Source organism: Globicephala melas, chromosome 13 (assembly GCF_963455315.2).
Source record: "Globicephala melas chromosome 13, mGloMel1.2, whole genome shotgun sequence".
Classification (NCBI taxonomy): Eukaryota; Metazoa; Chordata; class Mammalia; order Artiodactyla; family Delphinidae; genus Globicephala; species Globicephala melas.
This window is the reverse complement of record NC_083326.1, coordinates 60,204,721-60,222,402: the sequence shown is the minus strand read 5'-3', so window position 1 is coordinate 60,222,402 and position 17,682 is coordinate 60,204,721. Positions and strand designations below refer to the sequence as shown.

Sequence of the window (17,682 nt, the reverse complement as noted above, 5' to 3'; positions counted from 1 at the left end):
ACAGGCAAACCTAAATCTATTGTTTAGATATGCAAACATGGGTGGCAAAGTACAAAGAAAAAAAGTGATGGTTATCACAAAAGTCAGAACAGCAGTTACTTCTGGATGGGGAGAAGGGGATGTGATTGAGTAGGTACAGAGCTGTTCAAATTCATATTATTCTTTAAGATATACGTAAGTGTTTTATAGATTCTTCATTAAGAATACTTGATAACTGAAACAGAGCAATTCCAGATCCCTCTCTGGGGAGGTCAGTCTTCAGTTCCTTCCCGCCCACTTGGATAATAGCAGTAGATGCAGGCTCAGCCGCTGCACAGCATCAGAAGAAGGTAGAAACACGGGAAGGTGCATCTCAGGGCACAAAACTCACATTTTAACAGCGCAGACTACTCTGCTTCCTCATCTCATGTAAGGAAAATGCTGGATGTATTATTCATTCATTCACTCATTTACTTGTTTGTTTGTTTGTTTATGCTGTGTCACGTGGCTTGTGGGATCTTAGTTCCCCAACCAGGAATTGAACCCAGGGCCACGGCAGTGAAAGCTCTGAGTCCTAACCCCTGGACTGCCAAGGAAGTCCCTGGGTGTGTTTTAATACTTGCCATGATATTTCCACACCTTGCACAGTAGTGGCTTTTGATGTTCGTTGGCTTTTTTGCTTTTTAGTATTTGGAATAAATTGGAATTTTATCATCTAACATCTCAAGTTCTGTTATTTGGTTTGTATAATTTTAAACAAACTCTTATACCCATTTTTGGCCCACTGTCAAGAATGGAATGAGTTTTGGAGTCACACGTAAGAAGTGAAAGCAATTCATGTATTCTTAGTAAAACAATATTTATTTCCAAATATATTTTTCATCTACTGAAAACCTCAACTTTCTCCCGAAAACTTGAAACCACTGGTACCTGATGATTTCTGACTGGGTTGGCATGTGTTTCAGGAAGCTGCACAGGGGGCACTGAGCCTGCAATATCCAGCTCTCACCCTGGTTTCCCGCTCTAGATGACACAGGAAATTGCAAGAAGCCTTACTTGCTGAAGAATCCAGAGAGGCTCCCACACCTACCGTGGTGTTGGCAGATAGGTTCCATTGCTTTAGCTGGTGGTGACTACATGCAGCTCTGTGTTAAGAAGAAGCCTGAGACCACAGAGGCTCAGGAGAAGACAGAGCCATGACTGATGGGCAATGGAGCCTGGGGATGAGAGACAGAAGTTGGAGGCAGGACCTCAGGGGTTTGCCATCCTGGCCCTGCCCACTGAGCCCAGACACTCGGCATACTTTTAAGCCACTCACCACCCACCCATCTTCTCCCCATTCCTGAGGGCAGACGATCAGGTAGATACTCTTGATATCCCCCCCCACCCTGCCATGACACCTGTCAAAGGCCCTCCCACGCCCATGCCTTTGTCCATGATCTTCCCTTCCTGGAATTTCCTCCTACCCGACTCATCCTGAACAGCCCAGCCTGTGACACATTTTATCCATGAGCCTTTCCAAATCACCGTCTGCAACGACAGACTTTCCCTTTCCTGAATCCCTTTGTCTTTCCTGCACCTTAACTTTGGAACCTTATTAAACATAGTCTTGTATTACTCATTAGATATTTTCCTCCCCCTGTATATCCCTCTTGGCTCCCCAAATAGAAATAAATAGCTCTAAGAAAACATTTTCTTCTCTTTTCTTGTACTTCCCATAGTACTTTGCTCCACACAGAACTACCAAAAGTTATTTGCTAATCGAATAACTGAAAACTGGTAGAATAAATCGCCTTCCTCGTCCCCTAGCCTAGTTTCACTTCTGCCCCAGCTGCTCTGTTCTTGGAAGACGACCTCTGCTCCAGGAGAAAAGTCTTGACTCATCGGCAGCAGCCCAACCAATCTCTCGTAGTGATTCTCTTGGAGACACCAGAAGTGTTGCTGTAAGATCTCAGAGACCCTGATTCCATTCCTCAGGATTCCATCCCTGATCATCTCCTGGGTTGTATTTAGTGGGGGAAGGGAGGAACCTTGGGCATCCCCAGGTCATCACCCACCACCTCTCCAAGCCCCAGACTCCACCACTACTTTCGGTGGGTAACTTCCATCTGCTACACAGGCAGGATAAAATAAATCAGGCCTCAAAGGCTCTCTCCTATCAGCACTTCTACACCATCACTCCTTCACCCTTTCTGATTCGTTCACAGCCCTAAGGATGTCAGGAGACCCCTAAGCTGGAACCCATTAGAGGAAGGCCAATGTCTACGTGATCAAGAAAGGCAGGAAGAGTTCCTAATCTGGAGAGGTCACAGGGGGGTTTGTGTACAGAGTCAAGAGTCCAAAATCGGGAAAAGAAAACCAAGGAAACAGAACTGGAGCCTGCTATGAGGTAGGGGTGGGCTGGACGTAATTTCTCCAATAAATTACTTATTATGATGGCTACAGATCAAGGCTGCTTGAAAGGCTGACGGGGAAAAGTGAAGGGGGGATTCTGGCTGAAGTGTCAGGGGTGGGATAGGGAATCCTCTTCTTCCTCTAACCTCAACACCTGGAGGATCCTTCCCCCCCATCATTGATTAAAGCAGATGGTTCCTGAAATACCTGCAGTGCATCACATGAAAGCACCCAAGCAAGGTGATCCTAACTCCTGGCCCAAGCCAAGGCAACCAAGTACAGGCTGGATCTGGGGGAGTCCCAGCATCCAGGAGGGGGCTGGGTGCAAGATGCTGGTCCAGCGGCATCTGATATTAATCAGACGGAGGCAAACCAACCCACAATCGCACCTTTTCTCCTGATGACTGTCATTGTGAGATGCAGAAAAGGGGGCAGAGGACTGGAGCTGCTTCTGAAGGGGACAAGATGGTGGGTCAGTGGTGCTTCTTCCATATCCTGAATGATGCTGGACCACTGTTTCCAGCCTCCGTGAGCTCCGAAGGGCAGCAGGGAGGCCCAGGCAGGTGTGGCCTGCAGTCAGAAGCCCAGCCAGGTTCCAGGGCCCCGTCCCTCTTCCCTCGCATCAACTCCTATCACCTAAGGCAATGCTTTTGCGAGTATGGCCCTTGGACCACTTGTAAAAGAACTGCTTTACAAAATGTATTTGTCCCCAGCCTGCTCCTGCCCTATTGAATCAGAATCTAAGGAACTGAATCCTGGAGTCTGAATTTTAACAAGTGTGCTAAGCAATTCTTAGGTTCATGGAACTTTTAAAACTCCTAAAGCAAGGTGATCTATTTCTTTTTTTTCTTTTCAAGACTTGTTTGCCCAAAAGTTCCCACCAGGCCCAGGACAAGGCTGTGCAGTCTCTGGCAGGCTCTCCAGACTTTCTGAGAAGAAGGTTGCTTTTCCCTCTAGACCCCAGGCCAAATGTGCCCTCATCAGAGGCACCTGGAATTAGCCCGAGGCCTCGTGTTACTAGTTCAGAAGCCTGGGACCCGCCCTGCTCAGCACATGTCAGCAAATGGTCACTGTCTGGGCTCCAAGCTGGCTGCGCTCCTCCAGCCGGCCACCTCAGGCCCTGCACAGTCAGTTCAGCGCAGGCTCTCTGATTTTCTTTCAACTATGTATGTTCCTAAAATGTTCCCAATTTGCAACGCCCCCTTCCACCATCAGTAGATGGTAAGGAGAAGGGAGGTGCCCCATCCCCTAGGCCCCATCAGGAGTCACACACACTTCTCCCCAAGGCCCGTCCTCACTGGGGAGGGAGGGGGCAGGAAAGCAGGGAAGGGATGTCCCCGGAGCACCTGCTGTGCACAAGCTGGGGACAGTCTTCTCACGCACAGTATCACCAACTCCGGTTTGCTTCCTCGCCTGGGTTCAGAGAGACCACACATCACTCCAACTCCACAATAATCTGAGCCCGAGGAGATTCTGTCTAGAATTCTTCAAGATATTCAGGAAAATCTCTCAGAAAGATCAGGAGCCTTAAAAAAAAAAATCCAAACTGGAAGTCCTGAGTTCCTCTGATCAGATGCCCATGAGGGCCTTTCATGCTGGGCTGTGGTCAGACCCTTCTACCCTCTTCTGGAACATTGGTGGATGTGAAACCCACTGACCCCATGATCGGCATCTCCCCTGCGAAGCACTTCTGCACACAAGCCTCCAGTGGCTGAGTCAAGTTCAGGGAGTTAATCCCATTTCAAGTCCAGGCACTTTCAAACCACGCCAGGCCTAGCTCTGCTCAAGGATTTACAAGCTTACACAACCAAAGTCTGTTAGGTGAGCCCGGCTCCTGCTACACACACACACACGCACACACGCGCGCGCACGCGCTATCCTTCTCCAACCCCCAGTGAAAAAGAAACTATCGTCTTGGGGCGATTACAGAAGAGCAAAGTCTTTTAGATTAGAGTAAAAGAAGGTCACGCTCTAAATAAGGTCTGGGGTGGAGGGACTTGGCTAACTCCCCAGAAAAATCGTACCGGCAGGCGGAATCTGGAGCAGCTGGATTGGTTGGCCAAGAACGCAATTCCACTGCCATGGAAAGGAGTCAACAGCAGGTGTCATTAGGCTCGCAGGCCTATCATTTACCAGACTATTTCTGTCTAGCGGGAGAAAGTTTATCCTCTGGGCAAGGACCAATCCACCAGGCTTCCCCTTCTCCGCTTTCCTAAATGGGAGTTTTTAATACAGTTGCCGTTTTTCTTCTGTACAGTGGGTGTGGCGGGGGAGTGGTTAAATTCATCCTTTGGCTCAGTGTGTTTACAAAACTTTAGTTAATCATATATAATATACATAATATGCATGTGTATGTGCACATATGCATGTCCGCACACACACACCACTGCCTAATATTTACTTATTATTTTTATCTAAATCCAACTTTGTTAACTGAAATTTGTACTGGGGTAGCTGTGGATTCACATGCCGTTACAAGAAATAATACTGAGAGACTCCTTGTACGCTTTGCCCTGTTTCCCCAGATGGCACCGTTCTGCAAAACTGTAACATCATACCCAGGACACTGACACCAATACACTCCATGCTGTTCAGATTCCCCTGGTTTTACTGGTGCTTGTGTGTGTGTATTATCACTCGTGTAGGTTCGTGTCCTCCCCACAGAGAGGTGGACGTTTCCAGCATCACAAGGATACCTCGTGCTGCCCGTTTATGTCCATGCTGTCCTTCCTCCGCCCCTCCGCCCACCTCACCCCGACCATAACCACTAATCTCCCTCTAATTCTAAAATGGTTTCATTCCCCAAAGTTATATAAGTGGAATCATACAACATGAAACCCTCGGTACTGGCTTTATTCACTTAGCATATTTCCCTGGAGGTTTGTCCAGGTTGCTTGTACCCGGTTTGTTCCTTTTCACTGCTGAGTAGTATTCCACAGTGTGACGCACCCTGGTGTGCCCACTGAAGGACATCTGGGCTGATTCCATCACAAACAAGGTTTCCGTGGGGACTTCCCTGGTGGCGCAGTGGTTATGAATCTGCCTTCCAATGCAGGGGACATGGGTTTGATCCCTAGTCAGGGAGCTAGATCCCACATGCATGCCGCAACTAAGAGTTCACATGCCGCAACTAAGGAGCCCGCTGGCCGCAACTAAGGAGCACACATGCCTCAACTAAGACCCAGTGTGCAGGTTTTCTGTGAACGTAAGTTTTTATTTCTCTGGGATAAATGCCCAAGAGTGTGATTGCTGGGGCATATGGTAATTTTATATTTAGTTTTTAAAGAAATCGCCAAAGAGTTTTCCAGAGTTTCATACGCACATCAGCAATGTACGAAGGATCCAGTTCTTCCCCACCCTCACCCGCACTAGTTGTTATCCCTCTTTCTTATTTTAGCCATTCTGACGGTCTGATTATGACATTCAACATCTTTTCAGGGTTTTGCTCAACATCTTGATATTCTCTTGGGTGAAATGTCTGCTCATCTCTTTTGCCCATTTTAAAATGAGACTTTATTAAACTTTATTAAACTTATTAGACTTTATTAAGTCTTCAGAGTTCTTTATGTAGCCTACATGCTACTCCTTTGTCAGATGTTTGGTTTGCAAATATTTGCTCCCAGTCTTTCATCCTCTTCACATGGGCTTTCACAGAGCAAATGTTTTTAATTTTGAAGAGGTCTAATTGATCAATTTTTCCTTAGATACACTGGGATTTTGCTATCAAGTCTAAGAACTCTTTGCCTAACCCCAGTTTCTCAAGATCTTCTCTTAGATATTTTCTAAAAGTTTCTAAGAGTTTTACATTTTACATTAAAGTCTATGATTCATTTTAGAGTAATTTTTATATAAGGTGTGAGGCTAGGGTTGAAGTTCTTTTTTTTTTCCCTCTTTTTTAAAGTTTGGCAGTTCCTCAAATTATTAAATACCGAGTTACCAAATGACCCCAAAATTTTACTCCTACGTATACACACAGGAGAAATGAAAACATATGTCAGTATAAAATTGGTACATGGGGCTTCCCTGGTGGCGCAGTGGTTGAGAGTCCGCCTGCCGATGCAGGGGACACGGGTTCGTGTCCCGGTCCAGGAAGATCCCACATGCCACAGAGTGGCTGGGCCCATGAGCCATGGCCGCTGAGCCTGCACGTCCGGAGCCTGTGCTCCGCAACGGGAGAGGCCACAACAGTGAGAGGCCCGCCTACCAAAAAAAAAAAAAATTTGTACGATTATTCACAGCAGCACTTTTCACAATAGCCAAAAGGTGGAAACAACTTGAATTTCAACTGGTGAATGAAAAAATAAAATGTGGTATATCCACACAATGGAATCACAGTCAGCCATGAAAATGAATGAAGTAACTGATACAAACTTCAACATGGAAGGACCTTGGAAGTATGCTGAGTGAAAGAAGCCAGGCACAGAAGACCACATTTGTATGATTTCATTTATACAAAATGTCCACAAAAGGCAAATTAACAAAGACAGGAAGGTAGATTAGTGGTTGCTAGAGGTGGGAAGGAGGTGGAAATTGGAAGTGGCTGTAAATGAGCGTGATGCTTGTTTGCAGAGTGGAGATGTTCTGAAATGAGATGTGAGGCTGACTAGACACCTCTATACATACACAAAATTCATTGAACTGCACACTTAAAACAGATGGGTCTTATGGTTTGTCAATTATCTCAATAAAATATATTAAATGCTTAAAAATTTTAAATTTACTAGCATCAAACTGGGTTTTCTTGTTGAGTTAATCAGAGGTTTGAAGGAGAATCGCAAAGGGAGTTATGTCCTTGATTCAATAACAAGGAGAATTTAAGAGAAAAATCTAAGAGAGTTTTGTGTCTAACAAGAGATCCGCATTCCACCCTTTAAACCACAACTACGGGAGCTGGAGAAACTACATTCGGACCCACTGAGGCCAAACCAGGGGGCGTGGGCTCATGGGACAGTGACCCCATGATGTCACACTGGAAGCTGGAAGTAGCACTGGATCATCTCCCTTTGGGGATGGAGTACAGATAAGCAGACAAAGCAGAATGTCTGCTGAGGAGAATGCAAAACAGTGAATTCCACCCTGAGAAACGGTGTGACTTCGGTGCCAGCGGCCAAACCAACATGTCACAGACATCAGGCTGGACTTTTCCAGGAACTGCCCCTCTTCAAAACCACCCACCCTCCCATTCTTGTGACTATGGTGGGAGAAATCATCTGTCCCACCCACATCCCCTCCCTTGGCCACAAATGCTTTCTCATGACGTGCGGCAATCCTTTTATGGCAATGTAGAAACAAAGAGAGCGCCAGGCCAGGATCTTTCTAGAAACTAAAGCTGGAACATATCAAATACCAGAGCTAAAGGCACCCCTGTTTTTTTACCATGTGGATCCTAGTACCTTCCAATAAATTCCCCTTTTTCCTGAAATTAATTTCAATTGAGTTTCAATCCCCTATAGTCAAGAGTCCTAACTAATTCCATTCACGTTTAAATCGTTTTCTGCTTAAATTGTCATCCATTCGTTCTCCCACGACACACAAGGCTTAGTTCACTGGAAGTCGCACCTTTATCACAATTCGATGGTGTCAGGTGAGAGCAAAGGCTTTCTCTCAGCAGAGGCTGCCTCCACCCACCCAGCCCCCTCCTTCCCACGACAAAAGTTAAACCATTCGTCTGGGAATTCTGGACAAACAGGCTGTTTCAGGATTACAGGGCAGAAGGCAGAGATCTGAACTAAGTCTGGGGAGTTTAAAGACCTGTCCAGCCCCCAGAAAAACAAACAAGTAAGTGGTGGTTATGGCTGTTATTATAAACCAACCTGGTGCAATGTGATAGAAAGCTTCTGAAATCCCAAACAGAGCAATTTGGCAAAGCCCATCTTAAGGGCTTTTGCAAGATCTTTCCTGTTGTTCATTACGCTTTGGTTTAATCATGTTTGGATTAGCAAAACCTGAAGCATGTGTCGTTGTCTTTACGAAAATCAACTACTCGAATTGCTGAGAATTAAACTAACCAGGGGATGGAGACAACACAAATTCACTGTTTTCTTTTTTATTTCAGTTTTATTTAGTAAAAATAGTTAGCTGATCAGGCTAGATAGAGCTATCATCACAGCTTTAGTCTAGGCAGACTGGGTCCCTACAAACCTCTCTCCTGGCAGAGGAAGTTCAACACCCAGTGTCTCTGGGGGAAGCCAGAATGTTCACATACGATGCATCAATTTCAGATCTTAGAACAAAACAGTGAGATCACATAGACCTGGCTACATCCTTAAGTTAAAGTCTAGAACTAAAACAAACAGGGACGCTGTGGAAAATGTGAAGAATTCTAACCCTCCTCACCATGTGAAAATGTTACTAAAATGGTAATAGTAGAAATAATGACAAAAACAACAGAAAAGGTAACAATAAACAATAATAAGGGAATTCCCTGGCAGTCCAGAGGTTAGGACTCCGAGCTTCTACTGCAGGCGGCACAGGTTCGATCCCTGGTTGGGGAACTAAGATCTTGCAAGCCATGCGGCATGGCCAAGTAAATAAATGAATTAATTAATTTTAAAAAATATTAAAACCATTTAGCCCAAAGACATCTAGAGTCAGGGGGTGTAACTGTACTCTGTACAGGAGATTTGATTTAAATATTCATGAGTGGGTGCTCCCTCAAATATGCATCTCCCTATTATTTTTCCCTCAATTCTACTCTGGTTGAATAAATACCACCTTGATCACCACAAGTGAATGACATAAATTAAATTATGACACTGAGAACAGACTTAACCACACAGTTGTGACAGCCTTTTACGCACAGACATTCAGGATGGAGGACTTGAACTGCATAGACATTTTTAAAATGCATCTTACCTAATATCTGAGAGGTCGCACTTGTTTCCAGCGATAGCCATCACAATGTTTTCTGGACCATGTTCTTTCAGTTCTTTCACCCATTTCTTCAAGGTATGAAATGAATCCTAAACCAAAAGTGTAAATCAATCTTGGGAAAGACCCATCAGTGTAATATCTGAACCACGCAGAAATACAAACCCAATATAATTTAATGAAGAAAAATATCTTCAGGGGGCACACAAAGGTTAACATACTCCCCCAACCTTGGCACAAAATTTAATATTAGCTAAGTTATACTTACAGAGCCTGTAAAAAGTTCCCCTTCTAAAATGGAAATTTGAAGTTAAGATAATCATATTAGTAATTTTCTTTTATAAATAACATTAATGTTAGCCTTACCTCAACTTGAGTGAGACAAAGCTATAGGACTGAACCAATGTTCATGCTTAATCAGAAAAGAAAAAATATATACATACATACACACACGCGCGCATAAACGCACGCTTTAGAGTCCTATTTTCCTAACTGCTCTTCCCTCACAATGACCTCCAGGAAACAGCCAAGGCAGCCACTCCATTTAGGAAGCAGTGGTCAGGAACTCACGGATGGTCACAGCATCGAATTAGTTAAAGCAGTTAACTAAGTTCAGTTAAGCAGGTCCTCAACGCTGAGTTCCAGGAGTGGGGGAAATGCCAGCAGACCACTGCCGTTATTCATTGATGGGTATCTTGGGTCCTCAAAATGATAACTAAAAATACATTCATCCCACATGCACGCAGACACACTATACATATATAAACATCATCCTTGGTGTTTCAAGTTGTATGATTGAAACATTAATAGGAAATAAGTATCTATAACCATCAAACATGCAAAATTTAAAGGTAATTTTCCTTTTCCTAAAAATCTGACATTCTGGAGACCAGTATTAGCAGGCATAACCTTGCCCTTACAAACAGTCAATTTTAAAAGCGAATGATCATTGTTTATTTAAGTTAGCAGGTAGATTTGAAAGGCTTAGCTACATATAGATGAGAGAAACTCAAAATTTGGTGTTCACTCACCCCAACCAGCATACTGCGGAATCTCACCCCAGGCTGCTGGGGAGACTCACTGATGCCTCTGCCTTGGTCGTTCTAGGGGGATCACCATAAATGGCACCTAAATTCTAAAGGGGACCTTCTTACCTGTTTGGTAATATCATACACTATGACAGCTGCTGCGGATCCACGATAGTACATGGGAGCCAGTGAATGAAACTGTTCAGGAACAATGGATAGTTTTAGGCCAAAGTGAACATACTTTATGCAACCCCAAATTAAACATAAAACGATCACCCTACATCATCCCCATAGGATCCCTAGAATTTCCCCAGAATTCAGATCCGATGATAAATTTTCCTCCTCAATGGCACATTCCCTTGTAGTTTATAAACCATGAGATTCATTCTTGGGAAAAGCCAAAAATAAACGTTATTTTCAATGTTGCTATCCTATGAATTTTCTTTTCCTTACCGCTCATCATTTATCTAATATGGTGGACCCAGGGCAATCTCATTAGGATGATACAGCGATAAGATGTTTGCCAAGGGAAGGAAAAGGCAAGACTGGCACAAATCACACCACCCGGGCCTGGCTGCTAAGGAAGAGCACTGCAGCAAGGGCATCTCGGCCCCCGCCCTCGGGTCTGGAAGGCTGCCGTCCCACAAATTCACAACAAATGGTGAGAGAGATGAGCTTCGTTGCAAATGCGAACAGAGCAAGTGTTGCTGGTCATGAGAATCATTCATCCCCAAGCAGAACAGATACTTATCCTGGGGATACATACAGATTTTATGTATATTTTGAAGAATATATCTTTAAATATATTTGAATATATCTGAAGCACATATCACGGAGGTGTTTTGAAAGACAATAAGGAAAAGATAACTCAGCTCAATAGAAAAATGAACAAAGGATATATATAGATAGATAAATCACAGAGGAAGAGTAATAAACTATCAATAAATATTTTAAAATATGTTCAATGATAATAAAAGAAATGAAAATAAAAGCAATGATAGGGTATTCATTAATTTATTAAGTATTGAAAAGATTGATCATATCCAGGGTTGGTGTGGGTTTGGGGCAGGAGGCACTCATACACTACACAGGAAGGTATTTTAAGACCTGTTTATGGAAAGATGCTCAACCCCACTAACCATCAGGGAACTGCAAATCAAAACCACATGAGATATCACCTCGCACCTGTTAGAACAGGTATTATTAAAAAGACGAGAAATACCGAGTGTTGGCAGGGATATGGAGAAAAGGGAACCCTCATACGTTGTTGTCTGGAATGTAAATTGGTGTAGCCACTATGGAAAACAGTACGGAGGTTGCTCAAAAGATTAAAAATAGAACTACTAAATGGTCCAGCAATTTCTTTTCTGGATATTTATCCGAAGAAAACAAAAACGCTAACTTGAAAAGATATATTCGCCCTCATGTACACAACGGCATTATTTACAAAAGCTAAGACATGGAAAAACTACCAGTGTCCATCAACTGATAAATGGATCATCAATAAGATATGATACACACACACACACGCATACACACTCACATACACACACATACCACACACACACAGGAATATTATTCAGCCATAAAAAAGAATGAAATCTTGCCATTTGCAATACCACGGAGGGAACTTGAGGGCATCATGCTAAGTGAAGTCAGTCAGTCTGAGAAAGATAAATACCATATTATCTCACTTACATGTGGATCTAAAAACAAAAACTGAATTCACAGATACAGAGAGCAGACTGGAGGTTGCCGGAGGCCGTGGGTAGGGGTGGGCATAATAGGTGAAGGTGGTCAAAAGGTACCAATTTCCGGACTTCCCCGCCAATGCAGGGGACACGGGTTTGAGCCCTGGTCTGGGAAGATCCCACATGCCGCGGAGCAACTAGGCCCGTGCGCCACAACTACTGAGCCTGAGCTCTAGAGCCCACGAGCCATAACTACTGAAGCCCGCGTGCCTAGAGCCCGTGCTCTGCAACAAGAGAAGCCACCGCAATGAGAAGCCCGCGCACCGCAACGAAGAGTAGCCCCCGCTCTCCGCGACTAGAGAAAGCCCCACGCAGCAACGAAGACCCAACACAGCCAAAAATAAATAAATAAAATAAATAAGTTTATATATAAAAAAAAGGTACCAACTTCCAAGTATAAAATAAATAAGGCAGGGGAGGGAATCAATAGCATAGTGACTATAGTTGATAATACTGTATTGTATATTTGTAAGTTCCTAAGAGAAAAGATCTTAAAAGTTCTCATCACAAGAAAAAAGAATTGTAACTGTGCAGTGACGAATGTTACCTAGGATGTGAACTAGACTGTTTGTGGTGATCATTTCACAATACATACAAACACCGAATCAGTATGTTGTAAACCTGAAACTAACATAATGTGGTATGACAATTATACATCAATTTTTTTAAAAAGTCAAGTACATAGAAGCAAAGAACAGAGTGGGGGTTAGCAGGAACTGAGGGCGCTGGGTAGGGGTGGCTGGGAACACACTGATCAAAGGGGACGAGGCTGCAGCTATGTGGGTAAGTCTAGAGATGGAATATACAGCGTGATGACTGTGGTTGATAATACCTGAACCTGGAAATTTGCCAAGAGAATAGATTTCACATGTTCTCACCACTTAAAAAGGGTAACTATGTGAAGAGAAAATATGTTAATTAGCTTGACTGCAGTAATCATTTCACTACGTATACATACATCAAATCATCGTGTTGCACACCTTAAACATATACAATTTTTATTTTTTTAAAAAAAAGAGATCTTCTTTCAAAGCTACTGTTGGTAACATATAACAAAAAGTTGAAATGCGCGTATCGTTTGACCCCAAAGTTCCACTTTTGTGATCGTCACACAAAGATCCTCAGCCCTATGTGATAAATGGGAGAAAAAGATTCAAAACAACCCAAAGGTTCATCATAGAGAATTCATTAACGTTGTATGTATATCATGGAAATGCCACAACCATTAAAATGATGGTGAGGATTTTTATTTATAGGAAAAGATATCCTTGACATACCGTTAAATGAAAACAACAGTCTCAGAGCAGCAGACGCAGCATAATATAATTTTGGGTAAAATGCGTCTGGGTGGGTCCATGTGTATAAGCATAACATAATGTTTCTCAAAATGTTAACAGTGGGATTTCTCATCGCATGTACCTTTTCCTCATAAGAGTCTGTACTGTATAAATTTTTATGATGATTTTTAAATGATTTTTAAATTTTCTAAAAGCAGCCATATTTCAGCCATAAAAAATAATGAAATAATGTTCAGCAACATGGAGGGATCTAGAGATTATCGTACTGAGTGAATGTAAAACAGACAAAGACAAATATCATATGATATCACTTATATGTGTAATCTAAAAGAATGATACAAATGAACTTACTTACAAAACAGAAATAGACTCACAGACATAGAAAACAAACTTATGGCTACCAAAGGGGAAAGGTGAGGGGAAGGGATAAATTAGGAGTTTGGGATTAACATATATACACTATTATATATAGAACAGAAAATCAACAAGGACCTACTGTACAGCACAGGGAACTCTACTCCATATTCTGTAATAAACTATGTGGGAAAAGAATCTGAAAAAGAATGGATATATGCATACGTACAACTGAATCACTTTGCTGTACACCTGAAACTAACACAACATTGTAAATCAACTACACTCCAATATAAAATAAAAATAAAATTTAAAAACAGAAAAAGAAATAAAAATAAAAAGCAGCCCTGGTGGCGCAGTGGTTGGGAGTCCGCCTGCCGATGCAGGGGACACGGGTTCGTGCCCTGGTCCGGGAAGATCCCACATGCCATGGAGCAGCTGGGCCCGTGAGCCATGGCTGCTGAGCCTGCGCGTCCAGAGCCTGTGCTCCGCAACGGGAGGGGCCACAACAGTGAGAGGCCCGCGTACCGCAAAAAAAAAAAAAAAAAAAAAAGTAGCCATATTTACTGGGGAGTCGGGGGGAGGGGGTAGCAGGGAGAGAAAGTTCAGATTCTGATGTTTTTCTGGCAAACAACAAAACCATCGTTCATTTTTACTTCCCGTGCAATACTTTTCATTGAATCAACACTGGCCAAGATGAAATGATCCTATCTGGAAACTGGAAGCACACCCAAAGCCGAGGATTCCTTCTACTGCAGGATGCTAGTGTGGCCTCACCAGAGTGTACAAAGAAGCAGGCCACCCACCCCAGCCCCACGGCCCTCGTGCAATCTCCACCTTGATGAGAAACTGCCCTGCTCCTGTGTGGCTTTCAGAAAAGGGAACGGGTTGGATGGAGCTCAGGATGGACCCAGGAGTTCCCAGCTGGAGGACCATGGCTGCTGACCAGGAGTCACTGAGGACAGAGCCTTTCCATAGGCACTGGCTGCCCAGCTCTGTGTTTGTTGTCCTTGTCAGGCATCAAAAATCTATTTTTAGTCCATCCTTTGGCAATCCACTCCAGATGCAGAAACCAAAATCAGAATTCCTGCCGTAAAGGAGAAAAAAGCCATGTATTTTTAAAAACATTCCTGCTTTGCTAATGGAAAGGAATACATAGAAAGTGTCCTTTTAGCCCAATTATATAAAATGTCTATTTTTCCAAAATAGCCTCCGTCTAAGAATAGTCCACTTACACACTCGAAGCAGGAGAGTCAGTACAAAATGTATACACAAAGAGGAGCCAATCGTGGATTTTCTAAGACAGAATTCGTTTTCAGCTGTAACACCGTGAAGTAAATCTGAAACGGTCACTACTGTGCAGGTCGCGTGAACTATTTACCAGAGCTTTGTATATAATGCATTACTTGCTCTTTCCTTCCTCCAAATGGAATCATTTTGAAATAACTCTGTAGATGAAGCCACTTAAACTTTATTACCAGGGACCTGGGGGTTTTAATGAGTTAAAGTTCGTGTCTCAGTTCCAAAACCCAGTAATGCGTTGGCCAAAGGATAATGTTTGTGGAGGACAAAAAGATAAATCATGTCTGGCCTACAATGTGTATACTTTTCCCCTACAAATATAAAACAAAAGCCACAAGCAGCCTCAACACTCAATATGACATCATTCCATTTCCGTGGGGTTGGAATTAAGACTGGTGAAACACTCTCATAAAAGATTCTTCTAGAAACAAAGTTCTCAATCACAGGAGGTTGATAAAACTTTTTTAAAAATCTCACCTTGAAAGGTTATTTGAAAATCAACACAATAGGTGCCAGTTCAAAATCCCTTCTTCCCACAAAAAAAAAAAAAAAAAAAAAATCCCTTCTTCCCTAACTATCCAACGAAATATCAAGAATGCCAGATTAAAGTGTTCAGATCATTCTCAGGGGACATTTGTTTAGAAGAAGCACAGGCATTGTTAACAGTCAATCTGTCCCTCAAAAGAAGAGGCCGTTTGGGCTTCCCTGGTGGCGCAGTGGTTGAGAGTCAGCCTGCCGACGCAGGGGACGCGGGTTCGTGCCCCGGTCCGGGAAGATCCCACATGCCGCGGAGCGGCTGGGCCCCATGAGCCATGGCCGCTGAGCCTGCGCGTCCGGAGCCTGTGCTCCGCAACGGGAGAGGCCACAGCGGTGAGAGGCCCGTGTACTGCAAAAAAAAAAAAAAAAAGAAAAGAAGAGGCTGTTTATGTTCATGTGTGTGACTGTTTGTTTGTAATTGCTGGATGTCTACAGGGTAAGGGCAAGGGAATGGCCTTCTCTGAGCTTCTAAGACCCTCAGCTTTCACAGGTGCAAAGTGCTGCTCCCACTTCCAGCAACGGGCAAAATGATAAGTGGGCATGACCTTTCTGGAAAGCATCTGGACAATGCATTTAGAAAGTCTTACCTAAATGTCCATCGAGAGAGGAGTGGACAAAGAAGATGTGGTACATATATACAATGGAATATTACTCAGCCACAAAGAAGAATAAAATAATGCCATTTGTAGCAACATGGATGGACCTAGAGATCATCATACGAAGTGAAGAAAGTCAGACAAAGACAAATATCATATGATATCACTCATATATGTAATCTAATTTTTAGAAATGATACAAATGAACTTATTTACTAAACAGAAACAGACAGACAGAGAAAACAAACTTATGGTTACCAAAGGGGAAATGTTGCGGGGGAAGGATAAATCAGGAGCTTGGGATGAACACATGCACGCTACCATGTATAAGATAGATAACCAACAAGGACCTACTGTATAGCACAGGCAACTCTACCCAATATTCTGTTATAACCTACATGAGAAAAGAATCTAAAAAAGATTGAAAATATGTATATGTACAGCTGAATCACTTTGTTGTACACTTGAAACTAACATAACATTGTAAATCAACTATACTCCAATAAAATTAAAATTTTTTTAAAAGTCTTGAAACATTCATATGCTCTGACTCAACAATTCCACTTCTGAAGGGGATGATCAGAGGTGGCCTCAAAGAAACCAGAATTCATTCTAGAATCATCAGTAATGCTGAAAACTTGTAATCAACCTCCATGTCTAACCATCGGGGACTGGAAACATAACTTTGGCTTAGCCGTATGATGGAATACTGGGCAGGAATTACACTCAAGTTTCTGAAAAATTTGAAATGGCACGTGAGGCAAGATGGCTTAGTATTTCCCAAAGAAGTGTTTTCTGCAGAACCCTGTGCCCCTGAAGTACTTTTTGGGAAAAAGGTTTCTTGGTCATGTAAGTTTGAGAAACTCTACATATTACAACGTTCCCCTGGAGGGTTACGGAGTTTTATTAGTACATGAAAGGCTCTGAAAATTTCTGTAGTAAAGGAACCTATTTATTTTGCTTTTAACTCAGAATTTTTAATTTACTTTTTACCTTTTTTCAAGTAATATTTATTAACATCTAGGGACCTAGTGAGTGTCCTGAGGACCCACCTTAGGGACACAGGATGAAGACCCAAGACAGGGTGTTGACCTGCGTCTGGCTCTGTACCGGTTTGGGGGTGGCGGTGGCGGGGCGTGGGTGGTGACAGCTCAGGCTTTCCCAGCTCTGTGAGGACACTCACGGTTTAAGGTGAGACAGGCTCTGCATGGAACCTCCTTTCCCTGCCCTGCTCTTGCCGTACCTGCAAAACAAAGCTCCCTTCTTCCCATCCCACAGCATCCTTTGTGTGCCCACACACACACACACACACACACACACACACACACACACACACACACACACACACACACTCTCAGCACACAGGCAGAAAGTGTTACTCCAGGAAACCTAATCCTTTAGACCACCCAGGCTGCTTCAGGCAAAATTCCTTACACGCAGGTTGGTGGTGGCATAAATTCCAAAGCAGCAAAATTCTGCACATCAAGGATGAGCAGTGGTGGAAAATACACGAAATTTCCAAACAAGGATAGGCCCCAGCTGGGCTCTCTCTCCCCAGATGAGTAACCCAAGC

At 43.2% G+C, this 17,682-nt stretch overlaps 1 protein-coding gene across 1 annotated transcript in view; it reads right to left on the bottom strand.

Moving 5' to 3' along the window:
• The window catches only part of RAB31 (RAB31, member RAS oncogene family), a 112,416-nt gene that overhangs the window by 37,622 nt on the left and 57,112 nt on the right, over positions 1–17,682 (bottom strand). The window contains exons 4-5 of the mRNA XM_030836606.3: positions 10,398–10,469; positions 9,229–9,335 (exon numbers count right to left, since the gene is read on the bottom strand). Of these exons, the coding sequence (XP_030692466.1) occupies positions 9,229–9,335; positions 10,398–10,469 (179 nt within the window). The remainder of the gene's footprint in view (positions 1–9,228; positions 9,336–10,397; positions 10,470–17,682) is intronic.